The sequence below is a fragment of the Daphnia pulicaria genome, chromosome 1, assembly GCF_021234035.1.
Source record: "Daphnia pulicaria isolate SC F1-1A chromosome 1, SC_F0-13Bv2, whole genome shotgun sequence".
Classification (NCBI taxonomy): Eukaryota; Metazoa; Arthropoda; class Branchiopoda; order Diplostraca; family Daphniidae; genus Daphnia; species Daphnia pulicaria.
Window position 1 is genome coordinate 31691271 of NC_060913.1, and position 16894 is coordinate 31708164.

At 44.1% G+C, this 16894-nt stretch overlaps 3 protein-coding genes and 5 long non-coding RNA genes across 9 annotated transcripts; 6 read left to right on the top strand and 2 right to left on the bottom strand.

The window, feature by feature from the left end:
- Positions 1 to 2155: 2155 nt before the first annotated feature.
- Positions 2156 to 2716, top strand: LOC124338237. The gene is made up of 4 exons (XR_006917701.1): positions 2156 to 2283; positions 2346 to 2415; positions 2476 to 2545; positions 2610 to 2716. It is a non-coding gene; the product is annotated as an uncharacterized LOC124338237 (long non-coding RNA).
- Positions 2717 to 2955: 239 nt separating this feature from the next.
- On the top strand, positions 2956 to 7268 carry LOC124321695. The gene is made up of 2 exons (XM_046784245.1): positions 2956 to 7165; positions 7231 to 7268. The coding sequence occupies exons 1-2, from the start codon at positions 2956 to 2958 to the stop codon at positions 7266 to 7268; spliced, it is 4248 nt and encodes a 1415-aa protein (XP_046640201.1).
- A 12-nt stretch (positions 7269 to 7280) lies between these two features.
- Positions 7281 to 8709, top strand: LOC124328875. Its single transcript, XR_006916527.1, has 4 exons — positions 7281 to 8285; positions 8348 to 8417; positions 8478 to 8547; positions 8612 to 8709. It is a non-coding gene; the product is annotated as an uncharacterized LOC124328875 (long non-coding RNA).
- A 173-nt stretch (positions 8710 to 8882) lies between these two features.
- Positions 8883 to 10488, bottom strand: LOC124328624. The gene is made up of 3 exons (XR_006916392.1): positions 10409 to 10488; positions 8964 to 9126; positions 8883 to 8904 (listed from the first exon to the last, which is right to left on the bottom strand). It is a non-coding gene; the product is annotated as an uncharacterized LOC124328624 (long non-coding RNA).
- Positions 10489 to 10499: 11 nt separating this feature from the next.
- On the top strand, positions 10500 to 12088 carry LOC124328602. 2 transcript variants are annotated; one of them, XM_046787455.1, is made up of 7 exons: positions 10500 to 10599; positions 10666 to 10932; positions 10993 to 11123; positions 11181 to 11302; positions 11372 to 11508; positions 11578 to 11942; positions 12003 to 12088. In XM_046787455.1, the coding sequence occupies exons 1-6, from the start codon at positions 10548 to 10550 to the stop codon at positions 11925 to 11927; spliced, it is 1059 nt and encodes a 352-aa protein (XP_046643411.1). In that variant the 5' UTR covers positions 10500 to 10547; the 3' UTR covers positions 11928 to 11942; positions 12003 to 12088. The 2 variants fall into 2 exon arrangements, with proteins under 2 accessions (XP_046643411.1, XP_046643410.1); XM_046787454.1 differs by having other exon boundaries at positions 10993 to 11302.
- LOC124328617 lies at positions 10506 to 12865 on the bottom strand. The gene is made up of 9 exons (XR_006916378.1): positions 12777 to 12865; positions 12541 to 12669; positions 12335 to 12483; positions 12166 to 12276; positions 11828 to 12099; positions 11595 to 11763; positions 11336 to 11542; positions 10724 to 10809; positions 10506 to 10615 (listed from the first exon to the last, which is right to left on the bottom strand). It is a non-coding gene; the product is annotated as an uncharacterized LOC124328617 (long non-coding RNA).
- Positions 12866 to 14188: 1323 nt separating this feature from the next.
- Positions 14189 to 14883, top strand: LOC124328633. Its single transcript, XR_006916404.1, has 2 exons — positions 14189 to 14708; positions 14807 to 14883. It is a non-coding gene; the product is annotated as an uncharacterized LOC124328633 (long non-coding RNA).
- A 154-nt stretch (positions 14884 to 15037) lies between these two features.
- LOC124321711 lies at positions 15038 to 16587 on the top strand. Its single transcript, XM_046784246.1, has 5 exons — positions 15038 to 15191; positions 15253 to 15365; positions 15434 to 15558; positions 15637 to 15773; positions 15831 to 16587. Exons 1-5 carry the CDS (start codon positions 15038 to 15040, stop codon positions 16247 to 16249), a joined length of 948 nt encoding a protein of 315 aa, XP_046640202.1. The 3' UTR covers positions 16250 to 16587.
- Positions 16588 to 16894: the final 307 nt, after the last annotated feature.

Genomic DNA, 16894 nt, shown 5'->3' on the forward strand with positions numbered 1-16894 from the left:
TCGGAAGGAATATTTAATTTAAAAAAATATATATTAATAGGAGCACGGTGGGCGAGTGGATAACGCATCGGAACAATATTAATGAACAAACAATTTACCGGTCATCAATTGGACCATGGACAGTTCATCGATTATCGTGAGACGGGAGAGGATCTAATCTAGCAGTAGGTATATCATCTTTTTGAAATAATTTCTATTGTATCAATTTTTTTCGGATTATTTGGACTTTTTTTTTTAATTATTATTTCGGTGATTTCGCGTGAGAAAATAATTTTAAAATAAATAATTTTAAAATAATTTTTTACCGAGGAGAAGTTGGTTTTCCCCTGTAGGCGACACAGACCAACTTGGACACAAATGAGATTTTCACATTTGCGGAGAATGCGCAACGCAGGAAGAGAATGCTCCATAATATTTAACAAGCGATCCACGAATCAAGTAGACCAAAATCCCGGAGCGGCTTTCCAGATCTAAATCCGGAAAAGGCCTTAAAAATATAAAAAAAATATAGTCATGTTCGTCTCTGCACGCCGGATTTACCTGCGTTTGCAGAAAGACGAAATTCCCGCCCGTTTACGAGATATTAAGCGTTAAAGTGTGGGTTTTTTGAATTTTGTCAGAAATGGGGGGTGCTTTTACATCGCTTTTCGGAAAAGCAAGGGAGCTAGAGTAAAAACTAATTTTATAGAAAGGTTTATTGCTATGTCAACCACCGAAATCCAAAAGGAATTTTCTTTCCGGATTTTATTGGTTGAGTTATGACTAATTTCCTGAGAGGCTCATTTTTCCCTTTTCCCTCTCTGTCTGGCAGCCATTTTTTTGTACTCTCCGCCGCGCTCCTTGCGGAAGCAAGCAGAAGGTTTTATCTGTTGGCCTTCATTTTAGACCCATAGAAGTCATATCGGCCTTCATATTTAGTGGAACCAAGCTGGCTTCCGCAAGGGGCGCGGAGGAGAGTACAATAAAATGGCTGCCTGACAGAGAGGGAAAAGGGAAAAATGAGCCTCTCAGGAAATTAGTCATAACTCAACCAATAAAATCCGGAAAGAAAATTCCTTTTGGATTCTGGTGGTTGACATAGCAATAAACCTTTCTACAAAATTAGTTTTTACTCTAGCTCCCTTGCTTTTCCGAAAAGCGATGTAAAAGCACCCCCCATTTCTGACAAAATTCAAAAAACCCACACTTTAACGCTTAATATCTCGTAAACGGGCGGGAATTTCGTCTTTCTGCAAACGCAGGTAAATCCGGCGTGCAGAGACGAACATGACTATATTTTTTTTATATTTTTAAGGCCTTTTCCGGATTTAGATCTGGAAAGCCGCTCCGGGATTTTGGTCTACTTGATTCGTGGATCGCTTGTTAAATCTGAGAGAAGCGTTCTTTTTTTTATAGTGTCAAGAAATACATAGTTATTATTTGCTTCATCATTAGTGATAAGTCACGTCGCTCAAGTTGACGAGGTATTGCGTATTACAGACGAGTGGACATGTTGAACATCGGTCAAAATAAATTTAAAAAGTATACAATATAATTATCTGATAGGCAAAATATGTTATTACATATATACATAAGGGAAAAGACAGTTAAAAATATAAATCAATGGACGACAACAAATAAGTCTTACAGACGGTTATAAATTTTATTCGATCGGAAGGAATATTTAATTTAAAAAAAAATAATAAAGCAATAGGAGCGCGGTGGCCGAGTGGATAAAGCATCGGAACAATATTAATGAACAAAATAATTTACCGGTCATCAATTGGACCATGGACAGTTCATCGATTATCGTGAGACGGGAGAGGATCTCATCTAGCAATAGGTATATCATCTTTTTGAATTAATTTCAATTATATCCATTTTTTTATTATTATTATTTGGACATCATTTTGTTAAAAAAATATTTAGGTTATTTCGCGTGAGAAATGTTTATAGATTAGATAAATAAAAAAAAGTTAGTCTCACCGACTCAATGGAAAGCAATTTTTAGTTTTAAAATATATATGTAACAGGATCCCGGTGGCCGAGTGGATAGCGCATCAATTCAAGAATTTGGACAACTTGGATCGGCGAAAGCGCACCCCGTCTGAAATTTGGCAACGTTTTCCCTCCCTCCCTTTTCCCCCTCTCAATTGTCAATTAATGTCGTCTGTAAACCACGTTGAATTCTGGGCTTTCACTCTCTCTCTCTCGTGTTTAACTGATTTGTTCGTGATTGCCCAAAGTCAATTTACTGGGTTTAAGGACCCGTGTGTGTGTGTGTGTCGTTCTTCTTATTCTAAGGTATTTCCATCATGAATTTATGTTGCATTTCCCTACTAATTCTGTGTCGTATGTTTCTTCAGAGACGTCACTCGAGTTGAATCTAGTGTGTGACGATATATCCGACATTTGTGTGTCACAGGACACTAATTGGTATGTGTTATTTATGAATTCATGTCAATCACCTTAATTATAATGTATGTTCCCTCCCAGGCCTATACACCTCTGGGTGTTGACCCTGTGTACGAGTGATTCTCACCTTGTGTGTAGCCTGTCTTCACAGGTAGCTAAATTTTTACTCGCTCTCTCTTTGATTATGTCCCTAACCTTATTTTATTCCTTCTCAGGAACCACCACTTCCTTATCACAAAGTACACCGTGTTCATTTATGTGAACACCAGTCAAGTCGAACACAATACAAGAGATTTTGCTCTTACGAGCCAACTCAGGTTTTCATTAAGTGGAAACATTTGGTCCTTCGAACCGGAGCTCTCTCCACATCAAGCAAGACCCTTCTTGCATCCTACTTGTTGCATCGAGATTCTTCTCACCTTCTAGGCGGTTTAGTGTTGGTTGCTCATTCCGAGCCCTAAACCTGCTGTCAAGTCATCGAAACTCTTCATCTTGATTCCTGGCCGGTCATCGCAGATTCGAGATTCTTCTTCAACGTTGGGTCCATCGACACCACCTACTATGGACGCTGCAGCTATCACCACGTTGAAGAAAAAGAGGACGACGTTACGACAACAGATCACCAGAGCTGTCACCAGCCTCACAGCCTTGGTCAACGCTTCAGGTTCACGGAGAGGCGTGAAGGCGCTGGTGGTACACCTCGATGATCTTATTCTCAGAACCTCCGTCTTGCAGTCAGAAATCACAGCCGTAGAAGAAGACGATGATGAAGCGGAACGACAAGACGCCACGCATCTAACTTACGCTTCCAAGGGGGATGAAGTCATTGCAGCGGCCCAAGTTTATCTGTCCAGTCGCGAAGGAGAAGCCGCATCAGTATTAAACCCACTTGATGACCAGCCCGATCAGAATTCGCCGCTGTTTCCTATATCACCGTCAGAAGCAGACCAGCGCGACCAAGCACAGAAGGATGCAGCCATGCAACGTGAGCAAGCCCATAAGGAAAAGGTCGCAGCGGCTCAAAAGAAGTGTGATGAAGTCAGAGCTCGGGCAAACGCTCTTTGGGAAGAAGCCGAAGCAGCACAAGAGGCTCTCCGTCAGCTGAATCTCTGTCAACCAGATCCGGATCATTTCTCGTCCGTTAGTCAACAGCTAGAGAAACGGTCTCCAGCAGCCGAGGAATGGCGGACCAAGCAACGAAACCTGAACGTCAAACAGGAAGCTCCGGATGATTGGATTGATCTCTACAATGCTGGCCTTCTACTTCCGGTCCATAGCCAATTCTCCTCTCGTTCTGCCGTCTCCGCGGAATTGGACGTTTATAACGGAAAAGCCGTTGAATGGTTTGGTTGGATCGACCTGTTTCGTGCATTAGTGCACGATACTCCGAAGACCCCAGGAGAAAAGCTGGCACTACTAAAACATTACCTTAAGGGCGAATGTCTGGATGTAGTCTACGGGCTCGGTGGCGGAGAGACGGCCTACAAGCAGGCACTGGTGCGTCTGAAAGAGACATTCGGACGAAGAGATGTGATGCGAGCCGCCCACATCCAAGCTATCGAACGACTTGAATTCAAGAATGAACCAAGAGTGTTCAAACGTTTTGCCGAAAGAGTTCGGACCCATCTCTTCGACCTCAGCAGGATTGGAGCCGCATCATCAGCCGACATCATCGAGAAGGTCTGCTTAAGACTCAACCAGCAAGATCGACTCGATTGGAACGCGGGACGACGTGGCCGTTTGGAATTCCGCAGCCTCAACGATTTCGGTACATGGATCTGTGAGCGAGCGTCCGATTACCTCAACGCTTACAGCATAGCCGCGGATCAAGCCAACGAGACAGGAGGGCCATCATCAACGCCAAGAGGAGCCTTTCCACGTCGAGCTAAGACTCATCATTCGTCCGCAAGAGCTACAGATGGAGGCGGAGCTGGCTCAACGAAGAAACCTTTTTGCTTCAAATGCGAAAAGGGGCATTGGCTCCAAGATTGCGGAGACTTTAAGGCCCTTTCAGTGGGTGAACGGGTCAATTTCTGCATGCGTCGCCGGCTGTGTTTCGGCTGTTTCAGTTGCAGACATTCAGCAAGAGATTGCCAAAGCAAGCGCCAGTGCAAGCAACCGGACTGCAGATTCTTTCATCATATCCTGCTTCATGAAACTGAGAAGCCGTCGACGACGGACGCCCGTCCTTCAACCGCTCGTGTTATTGGCCGACAGAGAGTGGCCCTGGGAATGATGAGGCTGCACGTGCAATCCGCAGATGGTAACTGGATACTCGCCAATATTTTCGCCGACGAAGGCAGTGATACCACCCTGATGAGGACGTCATTTGCGTCAAATTTAAGGCTGCAAGGGCCGTCGCAGGTGTTGACGGTGGATGGTGCCGGCGGAGTCATCAACCGATACCAGTCCAAACGAGTCCAGTTCCAGTTGCGCGCTGAATCAGGCGAAATCTTTACGATGGAAGGTTCAACAATGAAGATGGTCGCCAGCCCCACTCCTATCACGGATTGGAATAAAGAAAAGCAGAATTGGCCGCACCTCCGCGACCTCCCGGTCGGAGTAGTGGGAGGAAAGGTGGATCTTCTTGTAGGTACAGACTACCTGCATCTTTTGGTGCCTCGCGAGACCAGAGAAGGGCGAGATTATGAACCAATCGCCTGCAAAACAAGACTTGGTTGGATCGTGCGAGGAGTTACCAACCGAGGCCATCAAGTTACATCCATTCGTAGCTGCACGATTGCTGGCCAGACCCCCCTGGATAATTTGACAGCGGAAGTTCGTCGTTTCTGCGACACCGAGGCCTTTGGGACCGAATTCACCGCCGGATGTGTATCAGCCGACGACCGCCGAGCTCTAGCGATGGCAGAGGAGAAGACCCGGAGGTTACCCGTCGGATATGAGGTGCCAATTATCTGGAAGGAGGGGGAGCCGGACCTCGTGAATAATCGACCCATGGCCGCCAATCGCTTCCAAAGCCTTCTCAGGAGGTTCCAGCGCGAGCCGAATTTGGAACGAGACTACGAAATGACGATGCAGAAAACTCTGGATCAAGGATATGCATCACGGGTTCAAGATCCAGCGGATGAAAAGTACTTCCTGGCCCACCACGGTGTCTACAAGGGCGTGAAATTACGAATAGTTTTCGACGCCGCCGCCTCTTTTAAGGGGAAATCATTGAACGACGCAATGCTAAGTGGCCCTGCTCTTCAACCTGCGCTGGCCGCCGTCGTCACTTGCTTCCGTCGGCATGAAATCGCTTGGGCGTCTGACATCGAGTCCATGTTTAGCCGTTTCCGGCTTTCAGCAGAAGATTCGAAGTACTTTTGTTTCCTGTGGCGAGATGCAGCAACGTCGGAGCCAGCGGTTTACAAGATGGAGCGACTGCCTTTTGGTGCCAGCTGCTCCCCTTTCGTCGCCATCCGCGCAGTACGTCAAATCATGGAGGATGCCGGAGACGAAAAGATGGCTGCCGTCGTACGTGAACGGATGTATGTAGACGATTATTTAAGTTCAGCAACAACCGTGACAGCCGCCGTGCAAGAGGCCTCCGCTATGAAGACGAGATTGGCCGAAGCGGACCTGAATCTGCAGAGCTGGGTCTCCAATTCCGAAGAATTTATGCGAGCCATGGCATGCGGGGAGAAAGCTGAACAGAAGACACATCCGTTAGGCGACAGCGGCGAAGAGAAGGTGCTGGGAGTATTTTGGGATACACACACTGACACGTTAGGCTTCAAGGTTGCCGAGAAGTCTTACACGGAGTTAACCCGGATGGAGCTGGTTAGCCGAGTTGCTGGAGTGTTCGATCCGTTGGGCACCGCCTCTCCAATCATCGTTAAGGCTAAGATTCGCCTCCGAGAATTAGGCCAAAAGGGCCTAAAGTGGACGGACGTCGTCGAAGGAGAGGACCGAAGATGGTGGGACCAGTGGTTCGAGACTGTCCTCCAGCTGAACGACGTCAAGATGCCGCGCTGTCTCTTCCCAGATTCCGCCAACATCGTCTCATCTGAATTACACACTTTCTGTGACGCTTCCGAAGAGGCTTATGCCGCAGTGGTCTACGTCCGAAGCGTCTATGGTGACGGAAGCGTTGTCGTCCGGCAAGTAAAGGCGACAAACAAGTTGGCACCAAAGAAGACCATCTCCGTTCCAAGGCTGGAATTGAACGCCGCTCTGCTGGGAGCACGAGTAGCCCGAGCAGTTCAAGAAGCTCTTCCAGCTCATGTGAAACGACGACGGTTCTGGACCGACAGTAGCACGGTCCGAAATTGGATACGAGCCACCGCAGCCGATTATCAAACATTCGTCAGCAACCGCGTCGGAGAAATCCAAACCATCACAGAAGAAGAAGAATGGAGGTTCGTGCCAGGGCTGTTGAATCCGGCGGATGCGGCCACTCGTTCCACCCTAGACGGCGTCAATTTTCCTGCCGTGTGGCTGACAGGGCCGGAATTTCTTATGCTGACCGAAAAGGACTGGCCGACTGATCTTCCGTGGCTTGTGGTGAAAGATGAGTCGAGGACTAGCCGCACCTTGCTTGCTTCCGTGCCGGAATCGCCGGTCGTTTGGACCGACGTGAAGATAGCCCCGGACGACATCGCTGCGCTCAGTAAAATGGACGGCCGATATTTGGAGTTGGTGAAGAGCTGCCAAACCGAAACATTCGAAGAGGAGATCCGCCGCATCCGGAGGGGCAAGAATTTGCCGTCTTCATCGAACATTCTAGCCCTAGCACCAATTTTAGATTCCGGCGGAATTCTTCGACTCGGTGGTCGAGCCGGGCGGGCGCAATTGCCCTACGACCAGTTGCATCCGCCGTTGTTATCCGGAAAGCATCCTTTTGCCGCGACGGTGGTCCGTGCGTTCCATGAACCCAGCACGGATTTTCTGCTATCGTTGAGGAAGTTCATCGCTTTGTACCGCCAGCCGGCGGTTATTCATTCGGATAACGGGACGAATTTCGTTGGTGCGGAACGTGAGCTACGTGAAGCCGTCGAGGCCCTACACGCCTCCGGAGAGGTTCCCGTTTTCATGGAGAAGGCAGGGATTGATTGGAATTTCCAGCCTCCACGTACACCCCACTTTGGCGGCGCTCATGAGTCGTTGGTCAAATCGACTAAACGCGCCCTTTACAACGCACTGGAGATAGAAGGAAAGAGTCTGCGTCACCCAACGGAAGACGTCTTGAGGACTCTTTTATATGAAGTCGCTGGTTTATTGAACACCAGGCCGCTCACATATGTGAGCTCCGATCCCGAGGACTTCCGGCCGCTCACACCGAACGACTTCCTTAACAGATCGCCGACCGCCTTCCCGCCAGCTGGATGTTTCGATGATGCAAGCCCTCGTGAACATTATCGCTATCTACAACGGCTGCTCAACTTATTCTGGGATATCTGGAGGTCAGGGTATCTGCAATCTCTGGCCGCCCGCAAGAAATGGAAGGTGCAGCGGCCAAACTTCACGGTGGGAGATATCGTTCTCGAAATAAATAAGACACTCGGCCGCGGACAGTGGAACATCGGACACATAGTTCAAGTTTATCCTGGGTCAGACGGCTGTGTCCGAGCAGTCGACGTCCAACTACCAACTGGAATCTTCCGGCGAGGAATTACCGAATTATGTCTTCTGGAATCCAGCTCGGCCGGCGAGCCGGCCTCGGGGGAGGATGGATCGGCGAAAGCGCACCCCGTCTGAAATTTGGCAACGTTTTCCCTCCCTCCTTTTTCCCCCTCTCAATTGTCAATTAATGTCGTCTGTAAACCACGTTGAATTCTGGGCTTTCACTCTCTCTCTCTCGTGTTTAACTGATTTGTTCGTGATTGCCCAAAGTCAATTTACTGGGTTTAAGGACCCGTGTGTGTGTGTGTCGTTCTTCTTATTCTAAGGTATTTCCATCATGAATTTATGTTGCATTTCCCTACTAATTCTGTGTCGTATGTTTCTTCAGAGACGTCACTCGAGTTGAATCTAGTGTGTGACGATATATCCGACATTTGTGTGTCACAGGACACTAATTGGTATGTGTTATTTATGAATTCATGTCAATCACCTTAATTATAATGTATGTTCCCTCCCAGGCCTATACACCTCTGGGTGTTGACCCTGTGTACGAGTGATTCTCACCTTGTGTGTAGCCTGTCTTCACAGGTAGCTAAATTTTTACTCGCTCTCTCTTTGATTATGTCCCTAACCTTATTTTATTCCTTCTCAGGAACCACCACTTCCTTATCACAAAGTACACCGTGTTCATTTATGTGAACACCAGTCAAGTCGAACACAATACAAGAGATTTTGCTCTTACGAGCCAACTCAGGTTTTCATTAAGTGGAAACACAACTCAAATTGGATGGAAGAGGATCTAATCTTTCAGTACGTATAGCTTCTATTTATTTTAATCTCTTTTATATCGACTTATCCGAAAATTTTGACATAATTTAGATTGAAAAAAAAATGTTTCGGTTATTTCGCGTTAATAATTATGGTGACGAAACTGCAAAAAATTGTCTAAATATAAAACAGTCGTATGGCTATGTGCAAATTACAAGTTTTTGAAGCCAAATTACCAAATTTTAACGTGCAGTCATGAAGGTAAGCGAAAATTGACGAAAGCCAGGAACAGCAGACGATCCACGAGCTTGAATTTTCATTAAAGAACACAGTTGCCAATACAATCAAACATGATTAGCGAATTCCCATGGCCATGGGTGAATTACGAAACACGAAAACCTGGTGGATATTTGAATCATCGGATTGAAATATTTTATTTATCCCGCATAAATACTGACCAACAAATGCAAAATTCCGCAAACCGGCAAACTTGATCAGCGTCCTACTGACAACCGCCACTGGACCCAAACATTACTCGTTGTTAATGCAAAAATGACAAAATTACCCAATCATAGTGAATCGACGGGAATTACTCTTATTAATCGAAGATCGTGTTTCCTAGAACTAGACTAGTCTAATTAAAATTTAACAGGATACACGGGCACATTGATATGTAGAGATATTCCGTAAGATTGAATTTTTTTGCTTTTTAAAAATGATATACGGTCTCAACTTCTATAACGAGGACATCCAATAAACAAAAATTAACTGCATTGAACGACCCATTACACACCAGTTTACTAAACTCAAAACTAGCGAGCGTGTAATAATTAAGTTCCTATTTAAAATAAAGACACTCCTCGTCCTCGATAGCATGTCGATAGTGTTGACACTTGACAATAGGTTTATATCAAAAAGGAATTCCTCTCTTAACAAATTTTTGGCAGTAGCAAAATAGAATTTGAGTATACTTTAACACTGTGATCTGATATAATGATAAAGTGTACACCTACAAGTGATCTTAATACGTTTTAATAATGTGTTTAGCAAGTTTGGCATGCTTGATTTGTTACTAGTAAAGGCCTATGGTACCAGCCTTTTATTATGGCGAAAACGCCCATATGTTTCAAAGAAATGAACAATAAGATCATTACATGTTTTTTTTTCCAAAGAAAATGGTTTTTGAAAAAGGCATTTTACGTTTCTTTTGCTTGAAGGAATAAGCCAGATATTCGGGCTAGAGGTTTCATTGTCTTTAGTGGATGCCGACCACCTTATTATAACGCAGATGTCGCCATATCAACTTAATTCCGCTTAATTCCTACAACACAGGATACCTTTTTCTTACAAGTGAAGATGTTTAAAAAAAAAGGGCGCAATTAGAGATCTAGAAACTAAATGGAATTGAGGTTACGAACATTTTGAACGCCGTTTCAAACCTCTTCTAGCTCACTCTTTATAAGTTTATATACAATGACTGAGGCACAGCCGCAAATAAAAGAAGTAAGCTAGTCGAACGTCGTTTGCAGGACTTTCACCACGTGACAAATCAAGTGCGTAAGTTATGATGTTATTGTAGAACAGAAAACGTCCTGGAAACTAGCAGCGCTGTGCTGGTTTTCATTCTAATAAGAAGACTGTTAAACTATATAGCCCACGGTTAGGTGTGACATCGCCTTACTGTTTGCTTCCGCTCCTCATCCAGCAGTCAGTGTTTCTCCAACTGTAGTCTCTGAAGCATATCAACATCTTCAACAAGTTTCCTACATTTTCGTTGCGTTGAATTACGAAAGGTGAACTTGTTTCAGTTGATACTCGAAATGCGCCATCTCGTCTTGCTGTTCAGCCTCGTTTTATCCGTCACCGTGGCAGGTAAATAAATCATTTCCTGTAGTTCAAATGACAACATGTTCATTAATTCATTAACTTATTATTTAGATGATTCGGCTAAAGACTTTTCGCAAAACAGCAGTTACATAACAGTCTCGCCTATTACCTTGGCAGAGACAACTTTGGCCACATCCTTAAACAGCAGCGGATACGACGAGGATTATTACCGTAAAAACAGTCGTCCGGCCAATGCTGTAAAGAAAAGCACAACAGTTAAACCCGTTGTCAGACGACCGGCTACTACGACCCGACGTCCAAGACCAACTAGGCATCCAGCAGAAACTAAAGATCCCGTTCACAGTTGGGATCAAGCCGGTAAAGAAATACGCCATATCATTTTTCAACATATTAAATTCAATGCAATCATTCATGCAGATACTTGCGGGGGCAACATCCTTGTGCCTTTGTCAGACGATCAGAATAATAAAGTCATCGAGGAAACTTACCGGTCGACTAGTTTCCCAATAGCGAGAACGTATCCATCAATCTGCACTTGGAATGTCAAGGTACGTAGAAAATCACATTTGCCCTCAAAATTCATGGTGATGATGGGTCGACTCCAGGTGAGCATAAATTGCCGTCACGGTCGAATTGTTTTGAGACTTGACGAACGCAGTCGACTGCCCAATGACAAGGAATGCACAAATGGATACATCCGCGTTTCTCCCTTTATGAAAGAAGCCAAGTAATACAGTCAAAAGTTAAGTTTATAGTTCACCTTAAAAATAAAATGATTCATTATGGGATACAACAGAATCTGTGGCCGCATCGGAGACGTCCCTCCTCTCCAGTTGCACGTCGAGGACCAACAGCCGGAAACTGTGACCATTTCCATGCGGAATATGGGACTTGAAGAAGACAAATCCACCGGTCTGTCTTTCACCCTCCAAGGTACAGTACTGGCACTTTTAAAAATTTTCATTTCCTTATAAAAACAAATTACTTCTATTAAACTGATAGGTGAATGTTTGGCATACTTATCAAACGTGACTATCAACAACAATGGCAAGAATTCCAGCAACAGTCAGTGGCTGCATCAGCTGTGGAAAAACTCGGTAGTCGCTGGAGGACCCAGGGTTTTCATTCCGGGTGTGGATCTGACCAATATTATTCCCTGGATGGAAAATCCTGGAACACTGCCGCCACCTACGACGTTGGCAAGTGTCACTTCAGTAAATAACTTTGAGAGTAACCTAAATCAACCGCCTACCCGTCGTCCTCGACCAGTACTCGACGTCCCAACACCCGACGCCCGTCACTTCCAACAGCTCATCCAGTCACTGCCCGTGCAACAACACCTCGACCCATAACTTTTGACCAATACGGTTTGTCTACATTTGAATACAAAAAGGGGTTAATAAATAATTTAAAAAATTTAAAAACAGATACGTGCGGAGGAACAATCCATGTCCCTTTGATATTCGATCGACTCTCGTTCCACGAATCGTCGCATTTCTTCACTTAACGCAATTATCCTCTCGTCTGCATATGGAATGTCAAAAGTAAAAATAAAACTTTTATAACGGCTTTAATAATTTAATCAATTACATTCGCAGGTGAGTACGCTCTGCCGTCGTACTCGAGTCACAATGAGAGTGGATGTCCGGAGTCGATTGGCCGATGTGGATGGCCGTACAAAGGGATACTACACCGTGACACCTATAATGAAGGAAGCAAAGTACTTGATTCTTTGTAAAATTATATTTCCTTTAATTACCATCATTGTTTTGTGTCAAGACTTGCGGCCGGATCGGAACAGTTCCGCCCTTCCAGTGGTACGTAGACGACCAAAAGTTGGAAGATGTTTCCATCGTCATGTAAAACATTGGATTAAATGACGGCCGTTCCGAGGGTCTGTCTTTCAGCCTTCAAAGTAAAATTACATTTAAAGATAATTAGATGAATCAATTGAATGTTGTATACCTGATTCTGTGTCTCTGTGGTGAATTTTAGGCGAATGTATTCAAATCAGGCCGGATATCAAGAAGATTGACGTCGATATTGAAAATTATTGGTCCACTGCTCGATGGGTGAATCGATTGAGGGAAGAATCTGTTAAAGGAGATGGGCCGAGATTAATCACACCTGGGATCTTTGGTTCCACGACCATCAGCTCGATCCTGACAAACACTCAAAACTTCAATAAAACGACCTCTAACCATTTTGAAGATCAATCAGACATTCCCTGGGTCATCCTGAAGCCGCTGTCCGACACGAAGATATCTTCTTCGTCAAACGTAGTTCCAAATGTCGTTAGAAATGAGATTGTAGCTCCAGCAGCGATTCATTCGTCAATAAGTCCTGTGAATAATCTCTCAAAGATTCCCCACGTCACCCCGCACGCTACTTCCCCTATTCCATGGGTTATTCTAAAATCTCCCGTTAGTGAAAATCATTCCCCATTAAAGGCATCAACGACCTCATCTACTTCAGCTAAGCCCTTATGACTACGGTCCGTCCACCCACTACCCATCGCTCTTCGACCAGTCCATCGACAAACAAGCCAACATTGAAGACTCAACGCCCGTCTAACAAAACATCTAATGGTTCAGTTCAGTCAACAACAGCGACTCACTTCTCATCGACCACCGTTCGTCCCAGCACTGCAGCCAAGAAACCAGCAACTAAATCTGCTCTGTTTCTTCGTCCACTCGTGTTTCTACAGTTCGCCCTACTTCCCCCACCGTTCGTCAACAAACTAAACGACAATCAACTACGACCCGAAAATCAGGCACTAAGGTTTCACTCACAACCAAAAGTCCGGTTCTTAATGTCCCCAACAGCAATTCAAAGGCGGCCACAAACGGGGTACGGCCAATTGTGATTAACGATGACATCATTATCGACAAAGCCATTTCTGACATCACGTCGCAATTGGAAGAAATCAAAAGGGAAGCGGAAAAAACCAGCAGAAATAACAGAAACAGCAATGAAACATAATATATGTCTGATAATCATATGGCTTATTGACAGCAGTAATTACTCAGTTATAAATTATCAGGCCTAAATAAATATTATGCTACTATCTATCTCTCATTTTGTGGTTGATAAATAAATCGGTGGGACCTAAACTATAACCAAAAACTTTATAAAAAAACGTTCATTCCATGGGAAAAACGTGCACTAGTATAAGGAATAAAATGTAATTTACTTACTGAATAGAGGATACCGAGACTCCATGAGACGTAACAGTGAAATAAGTAGGCAACGTGCTTGGCAACTCATTTGTGCATGCCCAACAACGACACTATCCATGCAAAATAGCACCAACTAATAATAAACCAAGCAGAATGTCATGTATAATAATTTGTTTTAGTCATCATTACCAAACTTGACAGTTGATCTCGCTGATTAAGAAACTTGACACCATGAAGGCACGAACGATGAATATGGGCATCATTTCCTCTTCCCTTATTCAAAGGCGCGAAAAGATAATTGACGGGGTTTTTCCAGGTGCGGTTTTGCCAGATTTGTGAGAACTTGTTCTTTCCTTTATTAAAAAAACAAAACAAAAAGAAATTTAGATTCGGTTACATTTTCCTTGAGCAAGTAAAATATTTTAAAACTTACACATACAGCATTCCCGTGTGAGTCGAGCGAGCGTGAAATAATATCTGCATGGAATGCGTGTCACGGAAATTCACGAAAACATTATCACAAGAGATTTTTCGGTTGAAGAAGTTTCTTATTCTGCGGTTTCGCTCGTTTCATTTGCTTAAAGAGGACAGAATTTATATGGTGCAGATGAGCTCAAAAGAGCAAAGAAAAAACCTCTGGGCAACTTTTTTTAAATAGTTGAATGCTGGGATATAATAAACACAGTGTTCATTGTGTAGTCTGGTGTAAAATGAGTTTACTAGTTGTTTCTTGTGAGAGTGTTGGAGAAAACGACTTGTTGTTGCCACTTAATTCCATAACTGCTACAGTTTCAAACTCTCAGTCCAACTGGGCGTCTCATTATTGCCTATCAACCAGAAGAAGAGTTAGGACACCACATAATTGTACGTACACTTTTTCACTGGTTAGGCACGTCGTACTTGCCATATTAAATGTCGTTCAATTCGCCATGGATCGGACGATCAACCTGGAAGGTAAATTTTTATTTATTGTTATATCAATTGTTGTCTGTCTAGTCTATCATTAAGGGGTTAAGATTTAGACGTTTTATTTTTAAATTTCACCTGAGCAGGTAGTCGATATGCGCCAACAAGTTTTCTTTGTGTTTGTCATCCATTGCATTCTCGTCGTGTCGTTCACTTCGGCAGGTAGTACCTATCACAGAACTAAAACTGAAAATTATTTAATTATTAGTGACAATTAAATCTCGTATTCTATTAAGAAAAACACCTTTTTTGAGAAGCAAGTCGATTGAGACGGAAAGTCAATCGTCCATAACCGTATTCGATCCAGAGTACACGAGATGAATGACGATCTACCACAAACTATTCTACGATTGTCACAAAATCTCATCCATCCAGCAACATCTGATTTTCTTCCGGACACGGATAGCCGCCGTTTAGTTGGCCAAACAACCACCAATCCACCCGCTGACAGTTGGGATCGAAATTCTGCAGGTATAAAACTATTGACTAAGATTATTCAATTTTTTAATAATTCACGAAAATAACGTAATAGATACCTGCGGAGGTATCGTGGTCCCCTTGTCCTTTGATCGACTCACACCGTTCGAATCGTCACAATTTCCGAAAGAACGCGCTTATCCTTTAGTTTGCCGCTGGATTGTCAAGGTATTATACAACTCAATAAAGCGTTACGGTGATTTGCGCATTAAACAGAAATCTAAATTGGTAACCAGGTACCGAGTAAGAATTGCAGTCTGGCTCGAATCACGTTGAGGGTGGACTGTCGCAGTCGATTTCCGGATGTGGTCGGATGCGCTAGAGGATTTTACCGTGTTTATCCATTCATGAAGGAAGCAAAGTATGCCCAATATTCCGCCTGTACACTCTGAAATTGATCTAATAACAATCCCGTTAAATCTGTACTTGTGAAATGTAGAATTTGCGGGCGCATTGGCGACGTTCCGCCCTTCCAGTGGTACGTCGACAACCACCAACCAAAAGATGTGACCATTATTATGGATAATACAGGAATCGGCGACGGAAACCCTGAGAGCTTGTCATTTACCCTTCAAGGTAATACAACTTTCAAAATTGGATGAACAATACAAAAGTAAATATTCAAAAAATCAGGTGAATGTGTGAATGACAAGAAGATTGGAGTCAGAAAGGAAAACGTCAGATTCAGTCGACGATGGATAAATCGACAAATCGAAGATTTTGAAGCCGGAGAAGGGCCTAGAATAATCATCAAGCCCAGCCATGGTCTCAAACATCAAATTCCCGTTACAAAAGTACCAAAAACTACTTCAACTAGCACAGCACCAACTAAACAACCAGCTGTTTTTAATGACAACAATCCTGAAAACGAACCTTGGCTCATCTCGCAATCCCCCGAATCCAGCCATCCATCACATTCGTCGGATTCAGTCACCTATTTCCCTTCGTCAAAAAACAAGTCAGCGGCCATCATCGACGACCGTTTGCACACCCACAACTTATTTCAACGACTATCAATAAGACATTCCATGGGTTATTCTAAAATCTCCTGAGCAAACTGACGACCATTATTCGTCATCATCGTTTGCAATTTACCCACATAATAACCAAGCCGATAATGTGAAACAACTCCCAGAAATGACGACTACAAATCCGTGGCTGGCTCTGAAATCTGCTTACCTTCGTAAAATTCTACGTTTTCGCCATTAAAGTCAACATCTCCCTACAATCAACATTACTATTCAAAAGACCCAAACCGCAATATCATAAACAAGGAAAAACTTAACACTGAAATCACTTCTCTACTACCTAGGACAACAGCTAAATATATTCCAACAACTGGCAGGCCAATGACGACCGATCTGCCAACAACCGATCCACAAAGGTCTAGGTATGGTGTTGCGGACCAGATTCGCGTCCGCAAATATTCATTTGGCAACCCAGACACCAACAAAGGAGAAATAAGAAAAGGTGGAGAAAGGCGGAAGATCCCGAGATGGGCGGAAAACCCATTCATTTCGTTTTTTTCTGACGCGGGCGGCAAGCTACAGTGCAGCTCTGTACGTGGTGCTAATCGTTCGCTAAAAAATACACTGTGTTCATCCGCTATCGAGTTTCGATTGTATTGAAGCAGTTCGTGACATTTTTTGGTGCCGAAACCCGGGAACAAGTGTGCCGTTTCCAGACAGCCACTGTGA